General features: G+C 38.9%; 1 protein-coding gene across 2 annotated transcripts in view; it reads left to right on the top strand.

The window, feature by feature from the left end:
• Window positions 1-316: 316 nt before the first annotated feature.
• The window catches only part of rrp15 (ribosomal RNA processing 15 homolog), a 36914-nt gene continuing 12313 nt past the window's right edge, over window positions 317-24917 (top strand). Inside the window, exons 1-4 of one of the 2 annotated variants that reach the window (XM_043695792.2) lie at window positions 317-447; window positions 5231-5481; window positions 7569-7666; window positions 11787-11988. In XM_043695792.2, the coding sequence (XP_043551727.1) occupies window positions 399-447; window positions 5231-5481; window positions 7569-7666; window positions 11787-11988 (600 nt within the window). In that variant the 5' untranslated portion in view covers window positions 317-398. Of the gene's footprint in view, window positions 448-3450; window positions 3494-5230; window positions 5482-7568; window positions 7667-11786; window positions 11989-24917 lie in introns of those variants that run through there. The other variant, XM_087991316.1, reaches the window with a different exon arrangement.

Raw genomic sequence — 24917 nt, 5'->3', positions numbered from 1 at the left:
ACCATGAACATTCCGTCAAAGTGGAGGGGCGACAGATGAGAGATTTGATGTTTGTCCAGCAGCAAATCAATGGCTTCACTATTGCCTGGTGTGAACTGAGCTTGTCGTGTGATGGAATTCTGTCCGCAAAAATGACTCAGGAAAAGTCATGCATAAGCATCTAATGGACGATAAATACTTTTGTCAGTCCAGGGACTCGAAGACGGTCACATTAATTTGCTCAACCTAACTTGTGCGAAAGTGAACGGGACCAAAGTAGAAACTGTAGTCACTTGCTGAGGTTCTCTCTAAACTTACAGCAGGAGCAGGGCTCGGGCGGACTCTTTGTTCCGGGCTCTTCAGCTGGCGGTGGCGGAAGGTTGTGTGGGTTGCACTCGGCGCTGCTCCTACCGGTTAAGATGGCGGCGGTTTCACGTGGAGACGGCGGAGTGGGAGCAGGACTGAGCGGTAAATAGATATGACCCAGGTCCCAGAAAAGTGCTGGAACCGCTGGTTCTTCATGTTTTGGGGGAAATAAAAGCCAGAAGGAGCGGCTGTGGGAAGGGGAATGTGTTTTAAGGACTCACTTCAGCCTGAAGCTCATCGGGTTCAGTGTACAGTGTTAACTTTAAACTTATATACCGTTCAAAAGTTCCACCCAATATTTCCTGCTCGAGATTATTCAGATGATTTGTCCAAGCACTTTCCTTTTTTCACTTCCCACATTTTTTTTCTTTTTGTCTTTACGTTTATTACACACCGTTTGTTTGAAAACTGCTGCCCACCTTCTCCATTCACCTTTTAACTTTTATAATCGTTGGTAACTCTTTTCACCTCCGCCATCCACTTGAGACTGTTAGACATTCTTCTCACTTTATCAGAAATAAACCAGATGTCATATTGTCTTTGGCACTCTGATTTTCTTTGGAGGTGCTGGTGTTGGACTGAGGTGTACAAAGTTAAAAATCGCACATCAGGTTATATTCCAACAGGTTTATTTGGAGAGTGAAAGCTAGTGCTTCCAAATAAACCTGTTGGGCTATAACCTGGTGTTGTGTGATTTTTAACTTAATACACCTGCTTTTGTTCGCAGCAAAAAAAAACGGAGGATGCTTGAATCCAAAGTAGAGATGCAGGAAGCTGGAAGAACATGGCAAGCCACGCAGCATCAGGAGGTGGAGAAGTCAATGCTTCTTCAGGACTGTGTTTTTCAAGCCTCCTGCTTGTCTACCTCTGATTTTGCGGCCACTCATGATCTCCATTTTTGTTTACTGGTTGTGTGCACCTGGCCATCACTGCCAGGGCATATCATCAGTTTCATATTCATTGACAAAATGTTAATGACTTCTAAGTTAAACTGTTTAATATCGAGATCAGGATAGTGCGCAACTCATTTACCTGAATATTAGTCTGACTGAAGCTGACTTCTTTTGCTTCCACCAGCATTTCTTTTTTGCAATTTAAATGGTGGCCCTGGGTAGCTTGAGCTAAGTCAAGGAGTGTTTAATATTACCACCTGAGAGTGAATCTTGTTTGATTCTGTCACCCAGTTTTGCAATATTGCACTTTTAAGATTGTACTTTAATGTGTGCTATTTAACTTGTGTGCATATTTGGTAATCTTTACTGGGTTGCACACAAAACTATTCTGAACCTGCACTTGAAATGTTGTGGAAACTTAACGTTCTTACATCTTGCTGGTTTCTGTTGAATTGTAAATTGATCACGATCAAATTCAGCATATTGCTGACTGAGTCGTGCAATGAAAATTAAAATGCTGTGGTTTCTTTGTTCTTGATTTTTGTTGTTCAAAGCTAGATGTTTAAAAGCCAGTTTCTTTGGATAGTGTGCAGTTGCAGATTTAAACTGTTCACTTACACATGTACATTTGTAGGTGTAACAACAGGGGATAAATGGAAGAAATTTAAATGATTGAAAACCCTTTGGCTTATGTTAACCTGTTTGTGCTGTACTTTAGCTGCTGGTGCCATGCTGATGTGCATTTTGTTCAAGTTGCTGGTCATCCAGCTCCATGCTCATCCCATTTATAATAGCTGAATGCTGTCAGTAGTCAATGTGCTAGATAAGTTTCTCTACTTTTTCATCACATTAATTCTGTCATTGCTGTCTTATCTGTCATTGAACCCCAGACAGGTCTTGCTCTGCCATGAGAAGATTGAAGTTGTTTCCTCAGATGCTGACTGCAGACTTTCCTCCTTTATCACCTCTTCCCTGCCCAGACATCAGCCCGACCCAGGCAGTTTATAATCTTGATGTTTGTTTTTGAACTGACGTTGAAGTTTACCTACTGACTTAGTTTTGCCTCTAACATTGCATTCACCATGTATGAGACATTGATAAATACTTTTGACTCCACTCTTTTCTCCAAAGCTATGCATCTATTCGACTCATCCATAACTATTGTTCCCGATCTTACATTTCCTTCATAACGAATTCAGCATTTGTCTTTGATTCTTTCATGGGACATGGTGCTGCTGGCTGGCCAGCATTTATTGCCCTTTCCTAGTTGCTCTTGAGAGGACGAACTGCTGACTTGAAACTCTTCTATCTATGTGATTTAGGTGGACCCACAATGCAGTTAGGGAGCAAACTCCTGGATTTTGACCAAACAACACTGAGGGAAATGCAATATACTTCCAGGTCAGGATGCTAATTGTTTTGGAAGGGAACTTACAAGTAGTGGTGTTCCCATGCATTTTCTGCCCTCGACCTTTTAGATGGAAGTGGTCATGTGTTTGGAAAGTATTGTCCAAAGGTATTTTGGTGAACTTCTGCAGTATATCTTGTCGGTGGTACACTGCTGCTACTGAACATTGGTGAAGGGAGTGGATGCTTGTTAATATGATGGGTTGATTTGTCCTGGATGGTGTCAAACTTCTTGGGTGTTTTTGGAGCTGCAGTATCCAGGCAAGTGGCTAGTCTTGACCTTGTCTACAATTCCTTCCATCATTTACCCTACTCTATATACATTGATTATTCTGAAAAAAATATAAAATAACAATTATTTGATCTTCTCTGACTTTCCCCTCTCTTTCACCTCACTCCCAGCATTGATCACCAATCACATCAGTTTTGTTTGGAGTTTCCTTTCTAAACATATCATTCTTCCATTGAAATCATCCAAATCTATCTGTCTTCCTAATTTACCTGTGGCTTGGCGTCACTTTTCATTTGAGTTTGTTAGTTGGGTGCTTGGGATATTTTTGGTGATGCCAACATTTTATAAATGCAGCATATTGTACTTGCTGCAGCAGCAAAAGCATCTGTTTTACTTTTTCATTTTCACTCTGGCAGTGGTGCAAAATGGACTTCAGTACGGCATGTAAGTCATGATGCAGGTGAATACAGAGGAAACTGTCAAAGGTCTGCACCTAAAGCAGCGGTTGGAATCTTTGGAAATGCAACTAGGAGGCGAATGACTTAGCTGAAGTCTCTTTTATAGAGTTTGGGTGCACGCAAGGAAAACATGGTTCAAATGCAGTCTAATGAGCAATGTAAGGAACCATTTTAAGAACAGCTTTATACTTGATTGTTTCTGCTGTGTCTGTTCCAGTGCTGAAAACAATTGCTGGGCTGCAGATGCTTTCTCCTCATCTCCTGGAAGCTACCTGAGGACTGCTGCCTGTGGTCTCTCATCTCAGCACCTGACACATCACCTAGGAATTCCTAACAACAATCTGCAATTCACCAGTCTCCTTTTTTCAAAGAAGGCCCAATATCAAGTGTATCCTAGGAACACTTGTTCCATCCTATAGATCATTCACTGTGCCCAATTTATTCCAGTTTGTCAGCACAAACTAACTTCAAAGCTTGTTTACCTTGTAAGTATAGCTTAGGTGACAGAATTCTGCCAGCTACTGTCTATTTTATATGTTTCATTTTAAGTCTTGAATTTGTGTCGCTGCCTTTTAAAGAGCATATTGCTTGACTTAGCTAGAAGATGTAAGAGAGACCAACTGTGTTTATTCCCATGCCTGTAACTGTTTGCTATGAGGTAGGCAGGGCTTAAAATATCAAACCAAGCTGACTCTTATTCCTCACTTGTCTTGACTCCAACCTATATTATAATTTGCAGTGCACGCACTAAGTGCACATCTGAATTTTAACAATTGTCATTGTGCTCATTGGCCTGGCAAAGGTGGCCATCTAGACATTGAGGTTGGATTTGGTCTTTAGGAGTGATTGTCCTTGGATATCTTTTTCCCACAGCCTTGTCTGACCCCAGTAACTCTAAAGAAAAGCATGCAGTGTATACTGCAGCCAATAGTCTTTGCAAATATTGGAGGGCATGTTGGACACGGATGTCAGTTTCATTGTTTAATTTGATAGGTTAGCTTTTTTATATTGTGTTTTGGCATCTCCATGACAACACCCCGACAACTCCAAGCAACTTGCCTTATTTTAAATGTAATCAGTTACATGAGACACTTAATAGTTTTTGTTGCATCTCCATGCTAACCATAGTCCAGCCAATCAATAAGCTCTTCTCAAGTTGTAGAAATTGTTCATTCTTTTCTAAGTTGTGTTTTTGCATTTCAACCTTGATGAGTGTAAGGTGAGAATCTTTGTCTTTGTCTCTTTTGTAATTTTTTTTGTGTTCTATTGGTCATTTCTGTCTTCAAGGTGGCACAGTTTTATAGGCTTTGGATTTCATGGCACTGGAACAGCTGAAAATCTCCTTAAGAGTTTTATAAGAAAAGGTATCCTGGTGCTCTGGCGAAGAATGTTCATCTGCTAATATGTAGCGCTGCATTCTAATGGCATCATTGTTATGTTGGGTTTACTTTGCCAATCCATTAAGTTTATCCACAAATAAATTCAAAAGTTCTGAAGTGCAGTCATGTATCAAAGTGCCACTGAATTATATATGTAAATATCTAAAATCATAATATATTATTGCAGTGACTTTGAATATTCTTAATGGTTTAAAGTTTGTTTGCAAAACTGAATTTGCAATTACTGTTACAGGCAACAAATCAGTGTTAGGTCTGTGAAACAGAAATTCAGATTTTAAATAAAGTTTGAATAAAAAGTCTAGGATGCACAATAGGATACAGATTTCTAATTTATTTTTTAATATTGCTACAGCTGAATATTAAATTTGGTAAGCTGTGGCTTGGAGATTGCTGAACCTTTTGTTGACACTAGATGTCAGTATTGTATCAATGAAATTCATGTTTGAAAGGTATACCTCCTACTCATAACAATATGCCCATCTGTTCTGTTTTTAGATTCTGATGGTGATCTTGCAAGTGATCACTTCTCTTCACAGGATGAGGAAAATCATGATTCAAAAACTGAACTTGGAGAGGAAACTGCAGACCTGAGTTCAACAAATCCCAATGCTGGCTGGGCAGATGCCATGGCCAGAATTCTTAATAAGAAGGTTCCTGGTGACAAACCAACCATTCTTGCTAAAAATAAAGAGAACCTGAAAGAAAAAGAGAAACATAAGCAGGCAATGTTAGAAAAGATGAAGCAGGTATTAATTGCGTTATGCTCTTCAGACTTTTTTTTGCGCAATAATTATGAAATGTCAGTGTAAACTGGTAACTACCAGAACAGAAATAATTGTTTTTCTTCCAAAACCCAAGGGCAACAGAGTTGTGACACAAGTCGTTAGGGAAGCCCATTGAAATTGACACTAGAAATAGGTTTTTCTTTGTGAGCTTCACTGTTGATTCTGGAGAAAGGGACCCAAATGTTGAAGAGAAGATATATGGAATTGACCAATTTAAAAAAAATCTTTTTCTAAAGAATGTTTGCATTTGAGTGAGTGGTGTACATATTGTGGGAAGAAGTCATAGTTGACTTTCACAACTAGCTGGTTTAATTTGCTTTTCTGCAGAAACAGCCTTGGCAATATTTATTACGACACCTCCAGGATGTTCTAACACTTAAGCATGGTTCACAGAACTTCCCAGACAAATAATATTGCATTCTACATTTTCCACTGCCCTATAGCCGATCACATCCCTTCCCACTCCCTCTCCCACTCTGCCAAGGATACGCAAGTCCTGGACTGTCTCCACTTCCAAATTCTAGCCACCTGATGTCTGGAGGAAGAACGTCTCATCTTCCGGCTTTGGACCCTGCAGCCACAACGGATCGATGTCAATTTCACCAGTTTTCTCATTTCACCTCCCCTCCCCCCATCCCAGATCCAGCCCTCCAACTCTGCACCGCCCTCTTGAACTGTCCTACCTGTCCATCTCCCTTCCCACCTATCCACTCAAACTATCGCCATCACCTCCCACATTCACCTACCTATCACATTCCCAGCTACCTCCCCTTCTCCCCGCCCCCCTCCCATTTATATCTCATCCCCCTTGGGGCACACTTTTTGACTCTGATCTCCAGCATCTGCAGTCCTCACTTTCTCCAGGGTTTTCCACACTCTAAGTAGTAGACTCTGTAGCTGTTACTACTCTTGTATGCATCCTATTTTCCCATTTTAGTTTGTGATGACTAGAAACAATGAGTATGCAAAGTGAAAAGTTGTATATTGTGAATTGGTTTGAACTGCTAACTCCCAGTCACATGCAAGTTAATTATTGCTGCTTTTTTTTTCAGTTGAAATGCTTTTTTTGCTTGGGATATAAATAAGAATGGATTGCTAGGGTTATGTGCTGTGTATAGGTAATGTGTGCTAAAATTACACTTGGCGAACTCTCTGTTTACTGTTGACCAATGTGGAATTACAAATGTTTGCCTTGGCCATTTATTTCAACAAAGAGGATTACTTAAGGGATGCTGGCAATGGATCCAAAGGCAGCAATGCCATTTGAACCCCTCAGTCACATTGTAAGCTACAAAATTGAAGCTTGAAGAGTTTGTCAACAAACCCCCAAGCTTGGAGTACTGCCAGTAGCCCTGTGCCAGACCTCCAGCATTTATGCTGTTTGTTAGTAAATTCTATTAAATCTACATACGTTTCTAATATTTTTGAAATTCCAATTAACATGGCATGTTTTGGATTCTGAGGGGCACTGAGTGCAGTGGGTTAGCATATTATTCTTAACCTTTGCATTGGAAATTGATGGGAGGCAGATTTTCTTTTCCCTGAATGCAGAAGTTTCATGTGAAATGAATTTGCCTGGCTCCATGGCCATATCTAGTGGGATGTGGACCTACCACATACAACTGCTTCCAATTCAGTTTAATTGACAATCTGGCAGAAACTGGTGTAAGAAAAGTAGATCTTAAACTGGTGCATAAAAGCACATTCTTGGAATTTACTCTGCATCCAGCCTCTGCTACACCTGATACAGAATTGCTTGAGACTGAATGCGGCAAGTATTTCATTTCAGGCATATGTCTATCACTGAGCACAATTTAATTTGAAGAAAAAGTTGCTTTGCTGTCATCAGCTGTAAATGGTGTTTACAGAAGTATTGCTAATACTAGTAACTGTTCTGTTGAGGCTTTAGTTTCTGCTGAAACTGTGGTTTCACCATTTCCCAACAAATGTTTGGATATTTAATACAGTAATTTATTCATTAGAAACCTTTGATTTCAATGAAGTTATGACATTATTCAGCATGTTCTTAAATGTGCTTTCTTTGGCAGCTGGATAAAAAGAAAGAATGGGAACAGATGTGCAGAGTGAAACCTAATGTAGCTAAAGATCAAGAGACTGAACGGACTTTCCAAAGAATAGCCACCAGGTAAGTTTTGTGCAGCTTTCTGTAGAAGAATTTCTGATGGCTAAATTGTAAAGTCATAGTCATAGACATAGAGATATACAGCACGTAAACAGACAGTTTGGTCCAACACAACAATGCGACCAGAAATCCTAAATTGGGCTAGTCCCATTTGCCAACATTTGGCCAATATCCCTCTAGCATGGGCTTTTTCCATTGGAGTGAGGAAGGATGAGAGGTGACTTGATAGTGGTGTACAGGATGATGAGAGGCATAGATAGAGTGGTAGCCAGAGACTTTTTCCCAGAGCGGAAATGTCTATCACAAGGGAGCATAATTTTCAGGTAATTGGAGGAAGGTTTAGGGGAGATGTCAGAGATAGGCTCTTTACGCAGAGAGTGGTGGGTGCGTGGAATGCATTGCCAGCGGTGGCAGTAGTTGGAGGCATTAAGGACATTTAAGTGACTGCTGGACAAGAACATGGACAGCAGTAAATTGAGTGTGTAGGTTAGTCTGATCTCAGTAGGATAAAAGGATGGCACTACATAGAACAGCACAGGCCCTTTGGCCCTCTATGTTCTAAAACTGCAAGGCCACCCTTTGTCATAGAAATGTATAGCATGAATACAGACCCTTCGGTCCATCTCATCCATGCCAACCAGATATCCTAAATTAATCTAGTCCTATTTGCCAGCACATGGTTTTTGAAAAGTGAATTTGCTTGCAAATGGATAAGGTAAACAATGTGCTCAATATATCCTTGTTTGAAGTCACTGGAATTATTTTATTACAATCTTTGAAATAAAATAGAGACTTTTTCTGTTTGCTTTTAATTTAACATAACTTTTGCTTTAATGAGAAAAGGCTAAATTGATTTTAGAAATTTTAAATCCATCCATTCACAAAACATTTGACCATTTTTCTCACATCTCCATCCCAAAGCTGACGAAAGACTCTTGACACACCACTTTCTAAATCCTTCCGTATTTCAGCTTATCTTGAAGAAATCAGTTTGGAAATGTGCATGGTGATTGATTTATGCCTATTCTTCACCCTCAGAGGCTGACCCTTGTGTCAGAAACTGCACCGCCCACCTGCACTTAACAAATTGGAACAAGATCTGTATTGCATGTACTGCTGTTGCTTCCATTTAGAAAGGGCTCATTGAAAGACATGGCATCTAACGTTAGGGTTGGTCGAAGAGGCTTCTCAAAGTCTGCACACCATGCCTGTCAGTTCTCTGAAGTAGCAATAAAAAGCAATTTTCATCCAGCTCTAAGTCCTGTAACAAGTCCACCAAAACATGTTAAAGATCCCATTGACAGGGAAGAAATCGCATTCATGGCAGGTGAACATCCCATCCTTCTGGAAATATGCTGCAATGTGAACATCTAGGCTCTGACCTACTTTTAAATCTCAACTTCTGCATTTCTTGATATTCCCACTAGGTGGTGGGTATGGGCAACCTGAAGTGACTTCTTTCACTGTTGTTTGCCAAATCAAAATGAGCAATAAGTTTCAGGACTCCCAATGTCTATCATTGCCTGTATATATAAGCCATTCCTCATTTCTAATTGACAGTAAGTTAACCTGCAAAAAAGGTTTTCTCTTAGATCATAATTTCTGGAGTTGTGCAATCAGTAAGACACAGGTTATCTTGATGTGATACCTCCCTTTAATGTGGTCTTATCTTGATTAATTTGAATTAGATAATGGGGTTTAGTGCCAGGTATGAATTGATCGGTTGTTATCTACTAATTAACCAAAGGAAACATCAGCTGGTTTAATGTTTTACGAAACATATAACATCTCATTATGCTTTGTCTCCCCTAGCTCTTCAAATACATTTCCTTACAAATAAAGCCAGTTAAAATAAAGCCAGTGCCCAATGTTGAGCACTTGAATGTTGAGTACCAGCTCAATTTGTTTGGAACTTTGACAAGAAACAGAATGGCCTTCCCAGTTTCGGCAAGGTTTGAATTATGATTGGCCGATTGAAGGGCATTGTGCTAATCTCATTAATGGCGCATTCCTCAGTTTAAGAATCTCAATTCCAGCATCTTTATAACTGCTATTCTATGGGCTTAAAGTAGAAACATTATTGACTTGATGAATCATTTGGTAATTGTAATACAAACCAAAGAGCTGCGGACGCTAGAAATCAGAAACAAAATTCAGCATATCTGGCTGCGTCTGTGTAGAGAAAGTGGAATTAATATTTTGTGCTCCTTCTTTGCGGACCGATTTTAGCTAGGGAAATGTTAGTATGTCTGCTACAGAAGGTGTTGGGGGGTGGTTTGGGGAAGGAGAGAAAAAAAACAAGCAGACAAATCAATGGGGTAAAGGTCAGGCTGGGAGAATGAATAGCTGCTAATGGGGACCTTTAGTAGCTGCCATTGGGTTGTGTGTGGTAGTAGGCCATGTGATGACAGGGTTTCTGTGTAAGGTTGGGGTAAGGACATGGGAGAAGGTTCTCAGGCCCTAAAATATGAAACTCAATATAGAGTCTTGAAGGCTGCATGCGGCAAAATGAGTTGTTCTTCCAGCTTGGGCTGAGCTTCACTGGAGTACTGCAGAAAGCCTGAGACAACAATGTTGTCCAGGGAATACGTGATCTGTTGAAGAGGCAGGCAACAAGAAGTTCAGGATCTGAAAAGTGTTTGACCAGTCTGTTTCGTCCCCCTGGTGTAGAGCAGACCACATTGTGAGCAGAGGATACAGTAGACTTAATTGAGTGAAGTGCAGGTAAATCACTTCTTAACCCGGGAGGTGTGTCTGGGGCTTTGGATAGTGAACAGGCAGTAAACGGGCAGGTATTGCATTTCTGTGATTGCATGGTAAAGTGCCGTTGGGAGTGGGCTAAGGTTTCTCAGTCGGAACAGTTGCTGTGGAAGGTTGACATGGGAGGAGAGTGTGCCTCTAGCATCCCACTAGAGGTGGTGGATGGTGACTTTGGATGTAGATGTTTATGGGGTGGTAAGTGACGACCAAGGGGACCCTGAACCCTGAAAGGGTCATTGGACCCAGAACTTTAACTCTGCTTTCTCATCACAGTTGCTGTCAGACTTGAGTTTTTCCAGCAATTTACGTTCATTTTAATTGGTAATTGTTAGTTGTATTTACCAGCAAATCCACTGGTTAAAATAATTTACGTATTTTCCTTAATAGTTCTTGCAAAGACAGTTTTTGGTTTTTCTGTTGTCCATGCTCCTTATGTCTTGAGCATGTAGACCTACTAAATCAAACAGACAACCTTTTGAAATTTCACTGGCCTTTGGTATTGTATGGCAGTGAATATGCTGCGCTCTTCAAAGAAATGTCGTCCACAGAAGTTTTGCTTTCATTCTGGCCTATATGCTGTTGTATTCAAAAGCAAAATCCCTTCATAAAAATGCTTCTTGTTTTTGCAATTTTTTGTTCATCTGCATTGAAAATAACTGAAGAAAGTGAAAGGTACTTGAGAAACCCATAAGTGCCTATTAAAAATAGTTGTATTATACTGATAATTTGTGACAGACGTGTTGGCTAGGTTGGATCCAATGGACAACTAATATTTTGATCTCCATTGTAATCGTGATGGAAACAAAACAAACTTGCATTTTATACAGTGTTTTTCATGGGCACCAGGCATTGCAAAGTGCTTTATAGCAATGATTTGCTATTATAATGGAGAAAACATGGTAGGCAGTTTTCAAAACGCAAACTCTCAAACTCTCAAGTAATTGATCAATGACCAAGTAATTTGATTTTATGATGTTTGAGATAAGAATTGGTCAGTGCACAGGGAGCAACTTGCCTGCTAATGTTTATTCCATGCCTTGAAATTCTTTGTATCCATTCAAGCAAGCAAATGGAGTGTTGGCTTAATATCTCATTTGAAATTTGTTATCTTCAGCAGTGCAGCACCCTCTCAGTACTGCACTGATATGTTAACTTTGATTTATTTATTTACCCTGGAATGGTACTTGAACTCAGAAGTAAGAGAGCTAACAACTGAACCATATTACCATTTTGATCAGCCTGTTCTTGTTGAAGGTGTAGAGCAGCTTCCCTTGAATAGCACCCTCCTGCTCCTAATTTGTATGTTTGTGGTCTGAGTGGACTGGAATAACTAGCCTGACTAACCTATTTGCTTGATACACAGGGGTGTTGTGCAGTTATTTAATGCTGTTCGAAAGCATCAAGCTAGTGTGGATAAAAAAATTAAAGAAGTAGGTGGGTCTGAACAGAAGCGTGCCAAGTTACTGTACTCTGTCTCAAAGAAAGATTTCATCGATGTGCTCCGAGGATCAGAACCGAATGTTCGACAGGGCTCAGCAGCAAGACCAGTTGATAATGTAAAAAAGGTATGTTGAGTTTTGTAATACTGAACACTTGCGTTTCTGTTGATCATGTGGGTATTGTGACATAGCCACGTTTTAAATGTTTCCTTATATTTATTTATATTTATCTATTCAGGATCATAATGATCAGTGACATGGTAATTTTAGGCTAATTAGTGCAGTCTTGCTGCACTTCTTTCTTTGGTGCATGCTCACCAATTTTCATCCTTGAGTATATGGTGCCGAGCCAACTCCTTAAACTGCTGCAGTCCACAAAGTGTCAACTGGGGAGTGCCGGATCGTAACCCAACAGCCATGAGGAATGGTGATGTATTTCCAAGTGTATAGGCTTTGGTGAGTTAGGAGTGAGTTACTCACAAGAGTTCCCAATATTTGACCATATCTTTCCGTCACTGTATCTATATAGCTGGTGCAGTTAAGCTCCTGATTGATCGAAGGTTCTGAGAAGGTAATTCCATTGAATATCTGGGAGATGTAGTCAAAATTGCATTCTGCTTCATAGTGATTTGGACTAGCTCGCGTGGAGATAAGGTGAAATAAATGTCTTCTGGATGCTGTTTTGTGTACAGGCAACAAACCCAACTATTTTGCGGCTTACATGTATTGAGGCTGCAACAAAAGAACTGAGCAAATGGACCTGTTCCCTGACCAGTTAATTGCTTTTTAAGATTGGTAGACAGAACAATGCTTCTCTTAATATTATAAAACATAATTTGTAATTACTTTCATGTGCCTGCATAGTTGATAGTTCTAGGCATTTTCAATATAGTTTTGTAGTTGTTTGGGATGCCATGATGGCTGGGTAAAGCCCAAGTAGCATGAATATAGCACCATTTACAGGAATCTGATATCTTCAAAATGGTGCAATTGTTTATTTTGTAAATACTTGGGGAAGCTACTTTGCATTACAGAATCAGAGAAAATACAAGCAGGTGTAGGCCATTCAATCATTCAAGCCTGTTCCATCATTCACTATGATCATAGTTGGTCATCTAACTTTCCTGCTTTCTCTCTATACCTTTTGATCCCTTTAGCCCTCAGCACTATGTCTAACTCCTTGAAAATATTCAATGTTTTGACTTCAAATACTCTCTGCAGCAGAGAATTCCACAGGTGCTCCACCCTTTGGTTGAAGAAATTTCTCCTCATCTTAGTCCTAAATGGTCTACCCATATCCTTAGAAAATGATCCCTGATTCTTTACAACATTAAAGAGACATTTGGATGGGTATATGAATAGGAAGGGTTTGGAGGGATATGGGCCGGGTGCTGGCAGGTGGGACTAGATTGGGTTGCGATATCTGGTCGGCATGGACAGGTTGGACCGAAGGGTCTGTTTCCATGCTGTACATTTCTATGACTCTATGGTTAACAGGAACATCCTTTCTGCAATTACCCTGTCCAGTCCTTGTAATATTTTATATGTCTGAGATATCTGTCTTCCTTCTTCTAAACTCCAGTGAACTGAGCCCTAACCCATCTAGTCTCTCTTCCAATGTCAGTTCTGCCATCCCAAATATCAGTTTGACGTACCTTTGTTAAACTCCCTCCACAGCCATCCTTCCTCAGTTAAGCAGGCCAAAACTGTACGCAGTACTCAAGGTGTGGTCTGACCAAGGACCTGTATAATTGCAGGAAGAAATCCCTGCTTCTGTACTCAATCCTCTCGCTATGCAGGCCAACATGTTCTGCCTTCAGTCCTTGCTGAATCTGCATGCTGACTTTCAGGGACTGATGTACAAAGGCAATCCTTTCCCAATCTATTGCCAAAGTGGATAACCTTGCATTTGTCTATATTATACTTCATCCGCCATGCATTTGGCCACATGTTCAACTTGTACAAATCACACTGAAGCAGCTCTGCATTTTCCACAGTTCACCCTACCACTCAGCTTTGAATCCAAACTTGGAGATGTTTCATTTAGTTCCCTCACCTAAATAATTAATATATTGCAAATAACTAAGGTCATTGTTAAGTATGCCTTTGACTGATGCAAGGGGTTGTTTGGATGCTTCCTTGTAATGCCCAAGAGTTTCTTCTGACAAAGCATCTGGCATGTACTTGGAGCACTTCAGTCTGAGGGGGATAGGTGGGGCAAGTGTTCACTTTCCAAGGTCAGCCAGCCTCTCAATGTCCTTCTGCACTTGATAGGAGAGGTAGCTAAATACTGTAATGTCTCATTAACTATCATTCTGGTATGTTCCCACTGTAAAATTATTAACCCAAATCATCTTTGCCTATTTCCTAGTTCTGCTATCAGAGAGGGTACAGAAATGGGAGCTTTCCTAAATCCAACCTGGTAGACATCACCAACCCAGTGCACCAAAGGGAAATGGAAGAATTTGGCTGGTGTATCAGCTTGCTAACTAGCAGGCGTAGGGGCTACTGGGCAATAGAAGACTGGAATTGTGCATGCAGCTCAAAATTATTCAAGTTTTTGTTGGGAGTTTCTCTCCATAGGGCGGATGTACTTCAATGAGGTGATCTCAATCTTGACTTCTACTTTAAAGTAGTCAGTACCAGAAGTCCCAGCAGCTGCTAATGTAGATGTACTTGTGTTATGTCCTGGCCTCTGTAATTTTTATCTTCTGCATCGAAGGATTTGATGCATTTTGTTATAATTGATGCAGAAGTAGTGAAAGATGCAAGAGTAATTAAATTTTATCAATTTCATTTGAATGATGGGTCTGCATGACGGCTGCTTTGTTTAGGGAAGGAGTGGACATTTTGATTTCCCTTCCTTCCAATTAAAAAGGTCAAAATATAAATCAAAGCAACTTCATTTCATGAAAAAGTTGGATCTTTCTTGGGCTTAGTCTTGGTTATATTTAAGTTCCATTGGAACATTTTCTCTTCTTCACCACTTTCACCCAATTATACAACAAATTTAAAGTTGGATTTTTTCCCTTGATGTTTTCGCTCATAACCTTTCAAGCATCTATATTTGTTCAAGCATCATGTATAAGTTTGAACAGCACCTGGATGTAGTCTAGTACACCAAGTAGGTCTTGTGGGGCACTATTCTATCTGTGCACTACTTGAGTCGTGACAGGACTTGGCCTCAGCTTTTTTAGTTATTTTTCAAAAGGTTTATACAGCATAGAAAATATTAGGGTTAATGCCAAAATTCAGTTTTTTTTCAAACAGCTATGTTTTGCCTCTCAGCTGTACCTATGAAAATATGCTGCACTTGACCTTACAGTTGAAAAGGAGAGGGCGTGTGCCCGTCAAAAACAGGAAAAGCTGTGTAAGTACTACCAATGAAGAGCGACCAGGATATATGAAACCAGAAAGCCTAATACTGAGCACTTAGTAAAAGGCTACTCACAAGGAAAAGAATGAAATGTTTATTGTCACAATCTAGTGCATTTTGCTAGCTGATTACATGGAATAATTGGGCTGGATCTTGTTCAAGTGGGGCATCTCCTGGCATGCATCAAAGCTGGCAATTCCTGTCTATTAAAACTGTTCAATTCAAGCCTGCTTCTGAGTAGAAGGGCACTTTGAATTTGGAAAATTAGAGATACAAATAATTCTACTCTTAATGTTACTGCACATTTGCCACATAAATTCAGAATGGAATCAGCTATGAATGCCACCAATTTATTTATTGATATCTGCAAACATTTTGTTTAACAGCAGATGACATGTTTTAAGAATGTTATAACATTCATTGGTGCAATCTTTATGTAGATTCTTAGTGCAACTTTTATGCCCAGAAGAGAGAACTAATCACCTAATTAATGGTAATTAAAAATAATGCTGGGATAGTTCTACAGATCAGGTGATATCTGCTGAGAAAGGAAAGGTTATCTCAGCATTTTGAGTTTCTAATCTCTATAGAAAATCAGCATTACCCCAGGCAATAACAGATTTCCTTTCACCAGGGGAGTATTGCTGTTTTAGAACTCTAAATCAAATTACTTATAAATTGATTTAAGCCACTTCTGTTTGATGTGGTATCTGCTTATCATCCTTATTTGGAATTATATTGCCACCCCTTCTCTATCATTAGGTCGAACGCTCAAACTCCCTTCCCAGCAGCAGCATCATATACTTAGACCAATTAGACTGCAACAGTTCAAGAATGATTTGGAGATGCCGGTGTTTGACTGGGGTCCACAAAGTTACAAATCACACAACAGGTTACAGTCCAACAGATTTAATTGGAAGCACTAGCTTTAGGAGCGCCGCTCAAGCTTGACCTCGATTGTAACTGACATTCTAAACATGAGAAAAATCTGAGCGTTTTGTCCATTCTTGGTAAGAACTAAAGATACTATAATAATATCTGTCACTATTGGCCATTTGATACCTTTGAGACCACACCCTGGTGGTACCCAGAACAATAAAAAAATTATAAAATAATAATAACAATGGTTAATCAGTTCTTGAAGATGCTAATTGGAATGCATTAAATTCTTAGGCAATTTGGCAAAAGAATGCTAAAGTTTCATGGCAGCTGCAAGGTAATTCAGCACTTTGTGACATTGACTCTTAGGACTGATGCCATTTCTAATCAATGCTGATGAACAATGTTTAAGTTTTGTAATGGGAACTATCCACACCTCCCATCCTACAAACTGATTTATCAAAGCCCATCATCTGAGTGGCGCATTACTGTTTTCAGCCTCATGGGCTTCTCCTTCAGCTGATTGAGGAATCTCCAACAAATCAGCGTGTATCTTTATCATCTGAAGAGTAGCAGATTTCTACCCAGTTAGTGAAAAATGGTACAGGCCATTTATGTTGGCGCCAACTGCAATTTCAAAGGCATAAGTCATCATCTGCCATCACGAGAACCTTATTGGTCTCAGGTTTAGTAGTTGGCAATGTGGCTGGGTGGTTTACCTATTCTTCTGTATCATAGAGCTCATCAGCTACCAAGAACTTGAGTAAATCTTTTACTGCCTTTTCATGGAACAAAATGGGCTTTTAATGACTGTCCTTAGTTTCACTTGAGAAGATGTTGATGCACCATTATCTTGAATGCTGCACTCTTTATGGTGAAGACACTTTCAGTGTTCTTACAGTGTGTTCCAAGATTTTGATTGATGAAAGAATGGTGATTTTTTAAAAAAATCTGGTAGTGTGAATTAGAGTGAGATTTGGAAGTGATTGTGTTTTGGCCTTGAGCCTAAGCCACCATTCTTGAGACTGATCTATATTTCAACCCTCATTCAGTAAATTTTTATACCCTTACCTAACAAAGAACTATTAGTGTTAGATTTGAAGTTTCTAATTTGTTTCACCTCAAAGATTTTTATTCTGTCTTGGCAAGGCCAGCGTTTTAGCCAAGGCAGCTAATATTTTTGGTCTTGACAAAGGAGGTAACTAGTCTATGATTTTAGTTTTGCTAGCAACATGAGACATAGCATTTTTATTTATCATTGTCAGCAACTTCAGTTTTTAACATAATTTGCAATTGTATCTAGCAAAGCCCTGCCATCTAATTATTCACATCAATGGACTTCATAAAAGTGGTCCTTTTGTCTTAGGTTTTAATGATTTTTTTACAAATTTATAGCAATTTCACTGAAAGCTAGCAATGGACTTAAAATTAATTAAATGGAAAATTTGAACAGTTGTCACAGCACTTTATCAGGTTTTAAACTCTGCTTCCCTGTCTCGATCCTACCATATTTTGCAATCACCTGAATCTCTTACTCTTCAATGCTGAAGTTCAATTACTGAGGATGGCAGACACAGAAAAGGCATTGCAGATTTGATGACATAATTACATCCCAAATAATGTAATAGCATAGGAATATGCCATAATCCAACAAGGGTAATGGTCATAAAGGGACATCAACACCTAGAACAGTAACAAAATGTCAAAAATACTTTATTGGCAACGATATAGAAGGAGATTGTGGTTTAGTAGTATTATCATTGAATTATTAATCCAGGTAATGTTCTGGAATGCCAGGTTTGAATCCTGCCAAGGCAGATGGTAGAATTTGGATCTAGTAAAAATATGGAATTGAGTCAAATGATGAACACAAAATCATTGTCAACTGTTGGAAAAACCTATTTGGTTCACGCATATCCTTTGGGAAAGGAAACTGCCATCCTTACCAGGTCAGGCCTATGTGTGACTGTAGTCCCAAACCTGAGAGGTTAGTCCTCAACTGCCATCAGGGCAATTGGATGGGCAATAAATGCCTGCATTTATAAGTAGCAGTTCCCGTGTCCTGAGAGTGATTTTTTAATAAAATGTGATGCGGGTGCTTTATAAATGAAAGCCATTTTCCCCAGTTGAAAGAAATCATTTTAGATGTTGGGCAAGTCCAGTTTGGACTGGTTTCTTAGTTCCTGCTTGATTGCATCACTTAATGACTTTCTATCATATCTATGTTAGGCTAATTCTAAAATATAACTTTTGTTGTTTGAATTGCTGATGTCCTGGATGGAGTTGATTCACTGCTTCATTAATATCAATATTAAGCAGAACCACTGAAAGGTAAACTAGTTAGACATGATGCCTCCTGTGTTTGGGATAAATTCTTTTCATTTGTAATTGTAAAATTTTTCAGAAGCTTGGGCACACAGCTACATATGTTTTTTTCTAAATTCCTTTTGGGAATGGTTAATGGTATTTGATTGAAATGTTCATTATGTTTTTTCTATAAAATAGAATAAGTAATTTCCAGTCAACTGTGGTAACTAAAATGTTGACCATGCAATGGGATCTATGTCATGCTTGTGTATCTGTTTTTTTCTCATTTTTATGCAGAGAAAAACTCTATGGTTTGAGGGTTGACTGTTTATTTTGTGAACAGTTGTGATTGAAAGAGCTGTGGGTTGGAGTCAAATATTTGCTTTCATGGCTTGAAAACATAGTCTTTTTGCCGGTTCCGTATGCCCAGATGGAAGTGATTACCTTTGAGTGTAAGCCAGGATCGTTTTTTTTTTAAAACTTAACTTAAGGTGTCTTTTTCTCAAAGTGACTTTGGGCTTGACATTTTTTGGGGCACTTTGTTTTCCTCCTACTTCTGTATAGTATCAAAGTTATACTTAAGTCGGGTACATGTTCACTTGTAACTGCTTATTAACCCTGAGTTTTAGTAAGTTTTTTTAAGGCAGTGTGTGTCAATACTAAGACTTCATTAGATTGTGAAAGATTTTTCCAAAAGAAGATTTGGTGTTGTAATTAAATACTTCAAACTCATAAAGCTTAGCTTATGTGTACTAATACTGAAATATTTGGAAAGATTTGATGTGTTACCTAGCAACATGAAAGGAATGGGTTTTTGCTGAGCTCATTTCTATATAGTGTAGTTAGCTCTAGGCCAATGTAAAACATTTTGCACTGTAAAACCAGTAAATAAGCCAGCTGGGTCGCACTTGCACATCAGAAATCACATTATGAATGTAAAGTTGAATAAGTTGTACAATTTATTGAATCAGCTTATGACATTTCAATATTTGTTAGAGAGGTTAATTTTGATGATTTAAGTTGGCAGCATTTCAGCATCATTAGAAACAAAGTTTACACAAGTCTGTTAACTCTGTTACCACTGTTTTCTTGCCATTTCTGACATGGATGGTAAAAGTCCATCAAAGCAGTGTTTAAGTTGGCATTCTGCACAGTTCACTGCTTGCGATGTGCTGCAATGTAAATTGTGAAGAAGATGCTTGGTTTGGGCATCAAGTGATGTGATATCAGCCAAAGTGAGAGTCTGGAGGTCCAAACCTCTTCCAGTTTTATTTTGTGTTTGTGAACTGTGGGCTTCCAACAGACTGGATTATTTGTTTTCAACATGGAAAAAAGGCACAGATTGACCTGTGGAGGGGTAGGGATTATGATTACTGAGGAGTGGCAAGGCTGAGCTGGAAGATTTGAGACAGTATTCCTACTGGATCCACTTCTTTTTAAAAACAAATGTACAACAACTTTTTGGAGTGGCTTCCAGTGATCACTTTAAGGATTACTGCTTGGTTGTCTTGCTGCTAAGAGGGAAGGAACTTGTGTACATATTGCTGCTCCACCCCTTTCTTTTTAAACATTCTATTAATGTTCTATACCAGGCACATGACCTCAGTTTGCTTAGCTAAAGACCTTCTTGCCTGTTTTAGGCAGAAATGTTGAGTGTCCATTAAAAGCTTCTTGAAATTTGATTGAGACAGGCAAATGGGTTTCAGTGCCCCTACTAAACTTTGGATTGCTAATTACTTATTTTTAAACACAAAATGGGTAGCCAGCATTTGAAGTTCTGCCCATACATCTTGGTTTCTGAAAGGAGCAGCTCTGAACAGGAACCCAGAAGTCTTTGTAGTGTTAAGTACCCTGCTGGTTGAAGGGCTAATGGAGTACTAAGTGCCATAGTGGTTGAATTGCTCATCTTACATTCGTTCCTTAAGTTTCCATGAGGCTGTTTCTTCCAGTAAAGTAGGAAAGTTCAGTAATACTGGTTTTTTTGCATCTGATACAAACGTATATTTAATTTGATAGAAAATTGGTTACTAACTTCAAATATTCAAAATGATTGAAGTAGTGTACAAATGTATGAAACTATATCACTCTTAGGTGAAGCGAATAGTGTTTTGCGTAATATTCTTGTACAATATGAAATCTAGCTGGCTTTAAGTAAATTTTCAACTAATTCATGGTTAGCCAGCTACTAAGCCAAGGACTCAAATTGCATAATGTGTCTGTTGTTTGTTTTCTGTTCAACAGAATCTAAACAAATAAGTATATATATTGTACTTTCATTGGCCAGCCTATTGGTGCCTAAGTGATTGCATCAAGAAAGTAGTGAGTCATTTTGTTAAATTAGCCTTTTGATTTTGAAAAAAAAGTAGTTGACAAATTGACTTTTTTTTATTTTCTGCTCATCTTTTTTTCATGTTGCTTTAGCCAGTATCTGACTAGCTATCAGCATGAGTAATAATTGGTACAAATAAATGCTTTGTAATAATTATGTGGATGCAGCACTTAAGTAGAACTTGCCAAACTCCATTTTTAGTGACTGTGGTTGTTCTAATTAGTAGACATCAGTTGTATTAATAAGTATGCCAATAGAATCTCCTTTGTTTTCACTTCAATACCATCTGTTATTTCTTAGTGGAAATGAACAGCAAGTGTTATTCACTAGTTCCTTAAAAATCGAATGAACTTTTGCCTCATTGCAGTTTACTGTCCAGATTTCATTATAATCTCAAGAGAAGACTAAAAGGTATAAATATAAACAGATAAATAATTACGACTGATATTCGAACATACTGTTCCAATTCCAGAACGTTCTGTGACATTTGCGTATTTGTTATGATTTGGTTTCGTTCATTGCTTGAAATGTGTCAGATTTCTGACTGAATCATTTTCGACTTTATTAGCAGCTCCTTTGGTGAGCATGAGTCTGGCTATTCATATCATCTGTCCACTCTATTTGTGGTTATGAAAAGATGAGGCAAATCCTTTGGAAAGATCCATACATCCAACACAACAGGCTGTTGCAAATCCTAACACATGATATAAAATGAATGTGAAAAGGTAATAAAATCAATGTATCAAGATTCCAATATTACTACTAGCTTCTAGAGAGACAGGTACGGGCTTTCTTTAAAGGTTTAGTAGGTTTGCAAGAAAATACAGTTGAAGTTCATTAAGTTGAAGCAATATTTAAAGGATTCTGTTAAAGTTTAACTTGAGAGATATCGAGCAGAGGAACATCTTGTTTAAGAGTACAAGTATTCCAGAGAAACTCTTAAATCAAATATGAACGATGAGGCTTATTATCAGAATTGTGATTTCTTGATCATTTAGCGAGGTAGGAAAAAACCTAGAATGAACTATAAACAACAAAATCTAATTAGTGCTAGATTTACTACATTTTGAGTAAGACAATTATGAATCACTCTTCACTTTCGAAAACGTAGTCATTTATGGTGGCATAGAGATGCACAGCAAGGAAATAGACCCTTCGGTCCAACCCGTCCATACCAACCAGACATCCCAACCCAATCTAGTCACACCTGCCAGCACCCGGCCCATATCCCTCCAAACCCTTCCTATTCATATACCTTTCCAAATGCCTCTTAAGTGTTGCAATTGCACCAGCCTCCACCACATCCTCTGGCAGCTCATTCCATACACGTACCACCCTCTGCGTGAAAAAGTTGCTCCTTAGGTCTCTTTTATATTTTTCCCCTCTCACCCTCAACCTATGCCGTCTAGTTCTGGACTCCCCGACCCCAGGGAAAAGACTGTCTATTTATCCTATCCATGCCCCTCATAATTTTGTAAACCTCTATAAGGTCACCCCTCAGCCTCCGACGCTCCAAGGAAAACAGCCCCAGCCTATTCAGCCTCTCCTTTAGCTCAGATCCTCCAACCCTGGCAACATTCTTGTAAATCTTTTCTGAACCCTTTCAAGTTTACTGTTAGTTAACATATGGAGATTATTGAAATATCTTGAGTTCCAGGCAAAGATGGAACTGCTCAAAGGCTTTCAGTTCTGGGACTGCCTAGTAGTGGTTTCAAACATGAGAACCATCAAAAGCCACAGTGAAACACTACAAGAAAATGTGATATTCGTCAAGTTTACATGTACTCAACAGAAATTAAAGTTGAGACATTCCTGTTTTCCTCAGAGCCATGTGTTTAGATCTCACATGATGAGTAGACACCAATCACAAATCAAATTTGAATTTAATTTTGTCATATGAGAGCAAACCACGAATGGTTTAGTAATTAACGGATTTCTAAACATCAGCCTATCTAACAGGATAGATTATATATTTTGTGCTTTAGAGCTGTATAGTTTCTCTTATTTACAACACCCTAACATCTTTTCAGCAACAAATAACATGTACAAAAAGAAACTAGTACGTTTTTTACGACTTTGCTTTACTGGGTATACCAGAAATCATTGTCAAAACGTTGAAGAAAAATGTTGTATAGATTGGGTAGGAGAATAGCCTCACCATCTGTAAATCATTCTTTCAGACATTAAGCTCACCACAGTCCCCTTGTTTGGTAGCTTAAATGAAAGTTATGGATCCCATGGCAATGATTGATAAGCAGAAACACTGTTTTGTCCTGGACAACATTCTTTCCTCAACTCGTAGCACCACTGCAAGTAAATGAACTGATCGTTTTTTTTCCAGCGGTTACATTTATCACGTTTCAAAAATAATTCTTTGTATGATTTTAGATTGAAGATATTTCATAAAATCAGTGTTGCTTTTTAAGCTTCACAGGAGTAGAACAGCTTCAAAACTGTGTCAAATAGAAGCTGTGTTTTAAAACTAATTGCTCTGGTGAAATTTCAATTTGATCTTGGGATCTTCTAGACATCTGTGTGGTTAAATGAGCTTTTACTCTCGAGCAACAGCATTGGCTTTGTAATGCTGCAGGTATGTTTCCTGTATCAACTTAGTATGATGCAATTGGTAGCAACTCTGCTATGTCAGAGGCTTTGTGTTCAAGTCTCACTCCAGGGCTTGATCAAATAATCTAGGTTATCGCTCAGCCTAATACTTGGGGAATGGTATGTTGTTGGATATGTCATTCAAGTGACAGCTTACCATGAGCTGTTCTTGCAGGGTATTTGGCTGCTAATCTACCCTGACCCAAAAGAACCTAAAAACAGATAATCTGGTTAATCATCTCATTATTTAAAAGCTCTTGTTGCACAGGCATTAAGACATTTTTCAACAGCATGTTGAAATGCAATTGAAACAAAGTGCTGGAGAAACTCAGCATATCTGGCAGTATCTGTGAAGAGAGAAGTAGTTAATGTTTTAGGCCAACAAGGAAGTATGACTATTTCGGAATTTCAGTGCTGAGAGAGAGTTGCCTTGGACTTGAAACATTAATTCTGTTTCTCTCTACACAGATTTTAGCAGACCTGCTGAGTTTCTTGAGTTGGATGTGAATATAGGAGGTATGGTTAGTAAGTTTCAAATGACACCAAAACTGGTAGTGTAGGAGACAGTGAAGAAGATAATCGCTTAGTAAAATGGGACTTTGATCAGATGAGCCAAAGCGTGGCAGACCGAGTTTAATTTAGATAAATGTGAGGTCTTGCATTTTGGTAAGGCAAATTGGGGCCGGACTTGTACATTTAGCGGTAAGTCCCTGGGGCATGTTGCCGAACAAAGGGACCTTTTGGGTGCAGATGATAGTTCCTTGAAAGTGGAGTCGCAGGTAAACCAGGTAGTGAAGAAGGCATTTTGTACACTTGCCTTCATTGGTCAATGCATTGAGTAGAGCAATTGGGATAGCATATTGTGGCTGTGCAGGACATTGGTTAGGCCACTTTTAGAATACTACAATCACTTCGGGTCTCCAAGCTATAGGAAAAATGTTAAATTTGAAAGGGTTCAGAAAAGATTTGCAAGGATGTTCTTCAGGATTGGAGAGCTTGAGCTGTAGGTAGTCGCTGAATAGGGTGGGATATTTTTCCCTGGATCATTAGGGGTTGATGGGGTGACTTTATTGAGGTTTATAAAATCATGAGTATGGATGGGATAAATAGCCAATGTCATTTTCCCAGAGCGGACGAGTCCAGAACTAGATGACTTTGTTAAAGGTAAGAGGAGAAAGATTTAAAACAAACCTGAGGGGCAACTTTTTCACACAGAGGGTGGTGCGCCTATGGAATGAGATGCCAGAGGAAGTGGTAAAGACTGGTACAATTACAACATTTTAACAGGTATCTGGGTGAGTACATGAGTAAGAAGGATTTAGAGGGATATGGACCAAATGCTGGTAAGTGGGATTAGGTCGGTTTGGAATATCTGGTCGGCATGGACGAGTTGGACTGAAGAGTCTGTTTCCATACTATACAATTCTATGACACTTCTTGTTATTTCATACTTCATTTAGCAGTGATTTTCTTTTATTATGTTGAATTGCATCCCTTCCAAGACTGGGTTTTGTTCCAAATTGTTGCTCAAAATTAATGTTGAAGATTGCAAGCTGTTAT

This window comes from Chiloscyllium plagiosum, unplaced genomic scaffold (genome assembly GCF_037043375.1).
Source record: "Chiloscyllium plagiosum isolate Xiang-an unplaced genomic scaffold, Cpla_swu_hap1 HiC_scaffold_10, whole genome shotgun sequence".
Lineage (NCBI taxonomy): Eukaryota > Metazoa > Chordata > Chondrichthyes > Orectolobiformes > Hemiscylliidae > Chiloscyllium > Chiloscyllium plagiosum.
The sequence above is the reverse complement of the archived record's forward strand: the minus strand, read 5'-3'. Positions and strand labels throughout refer to the sequence as shown.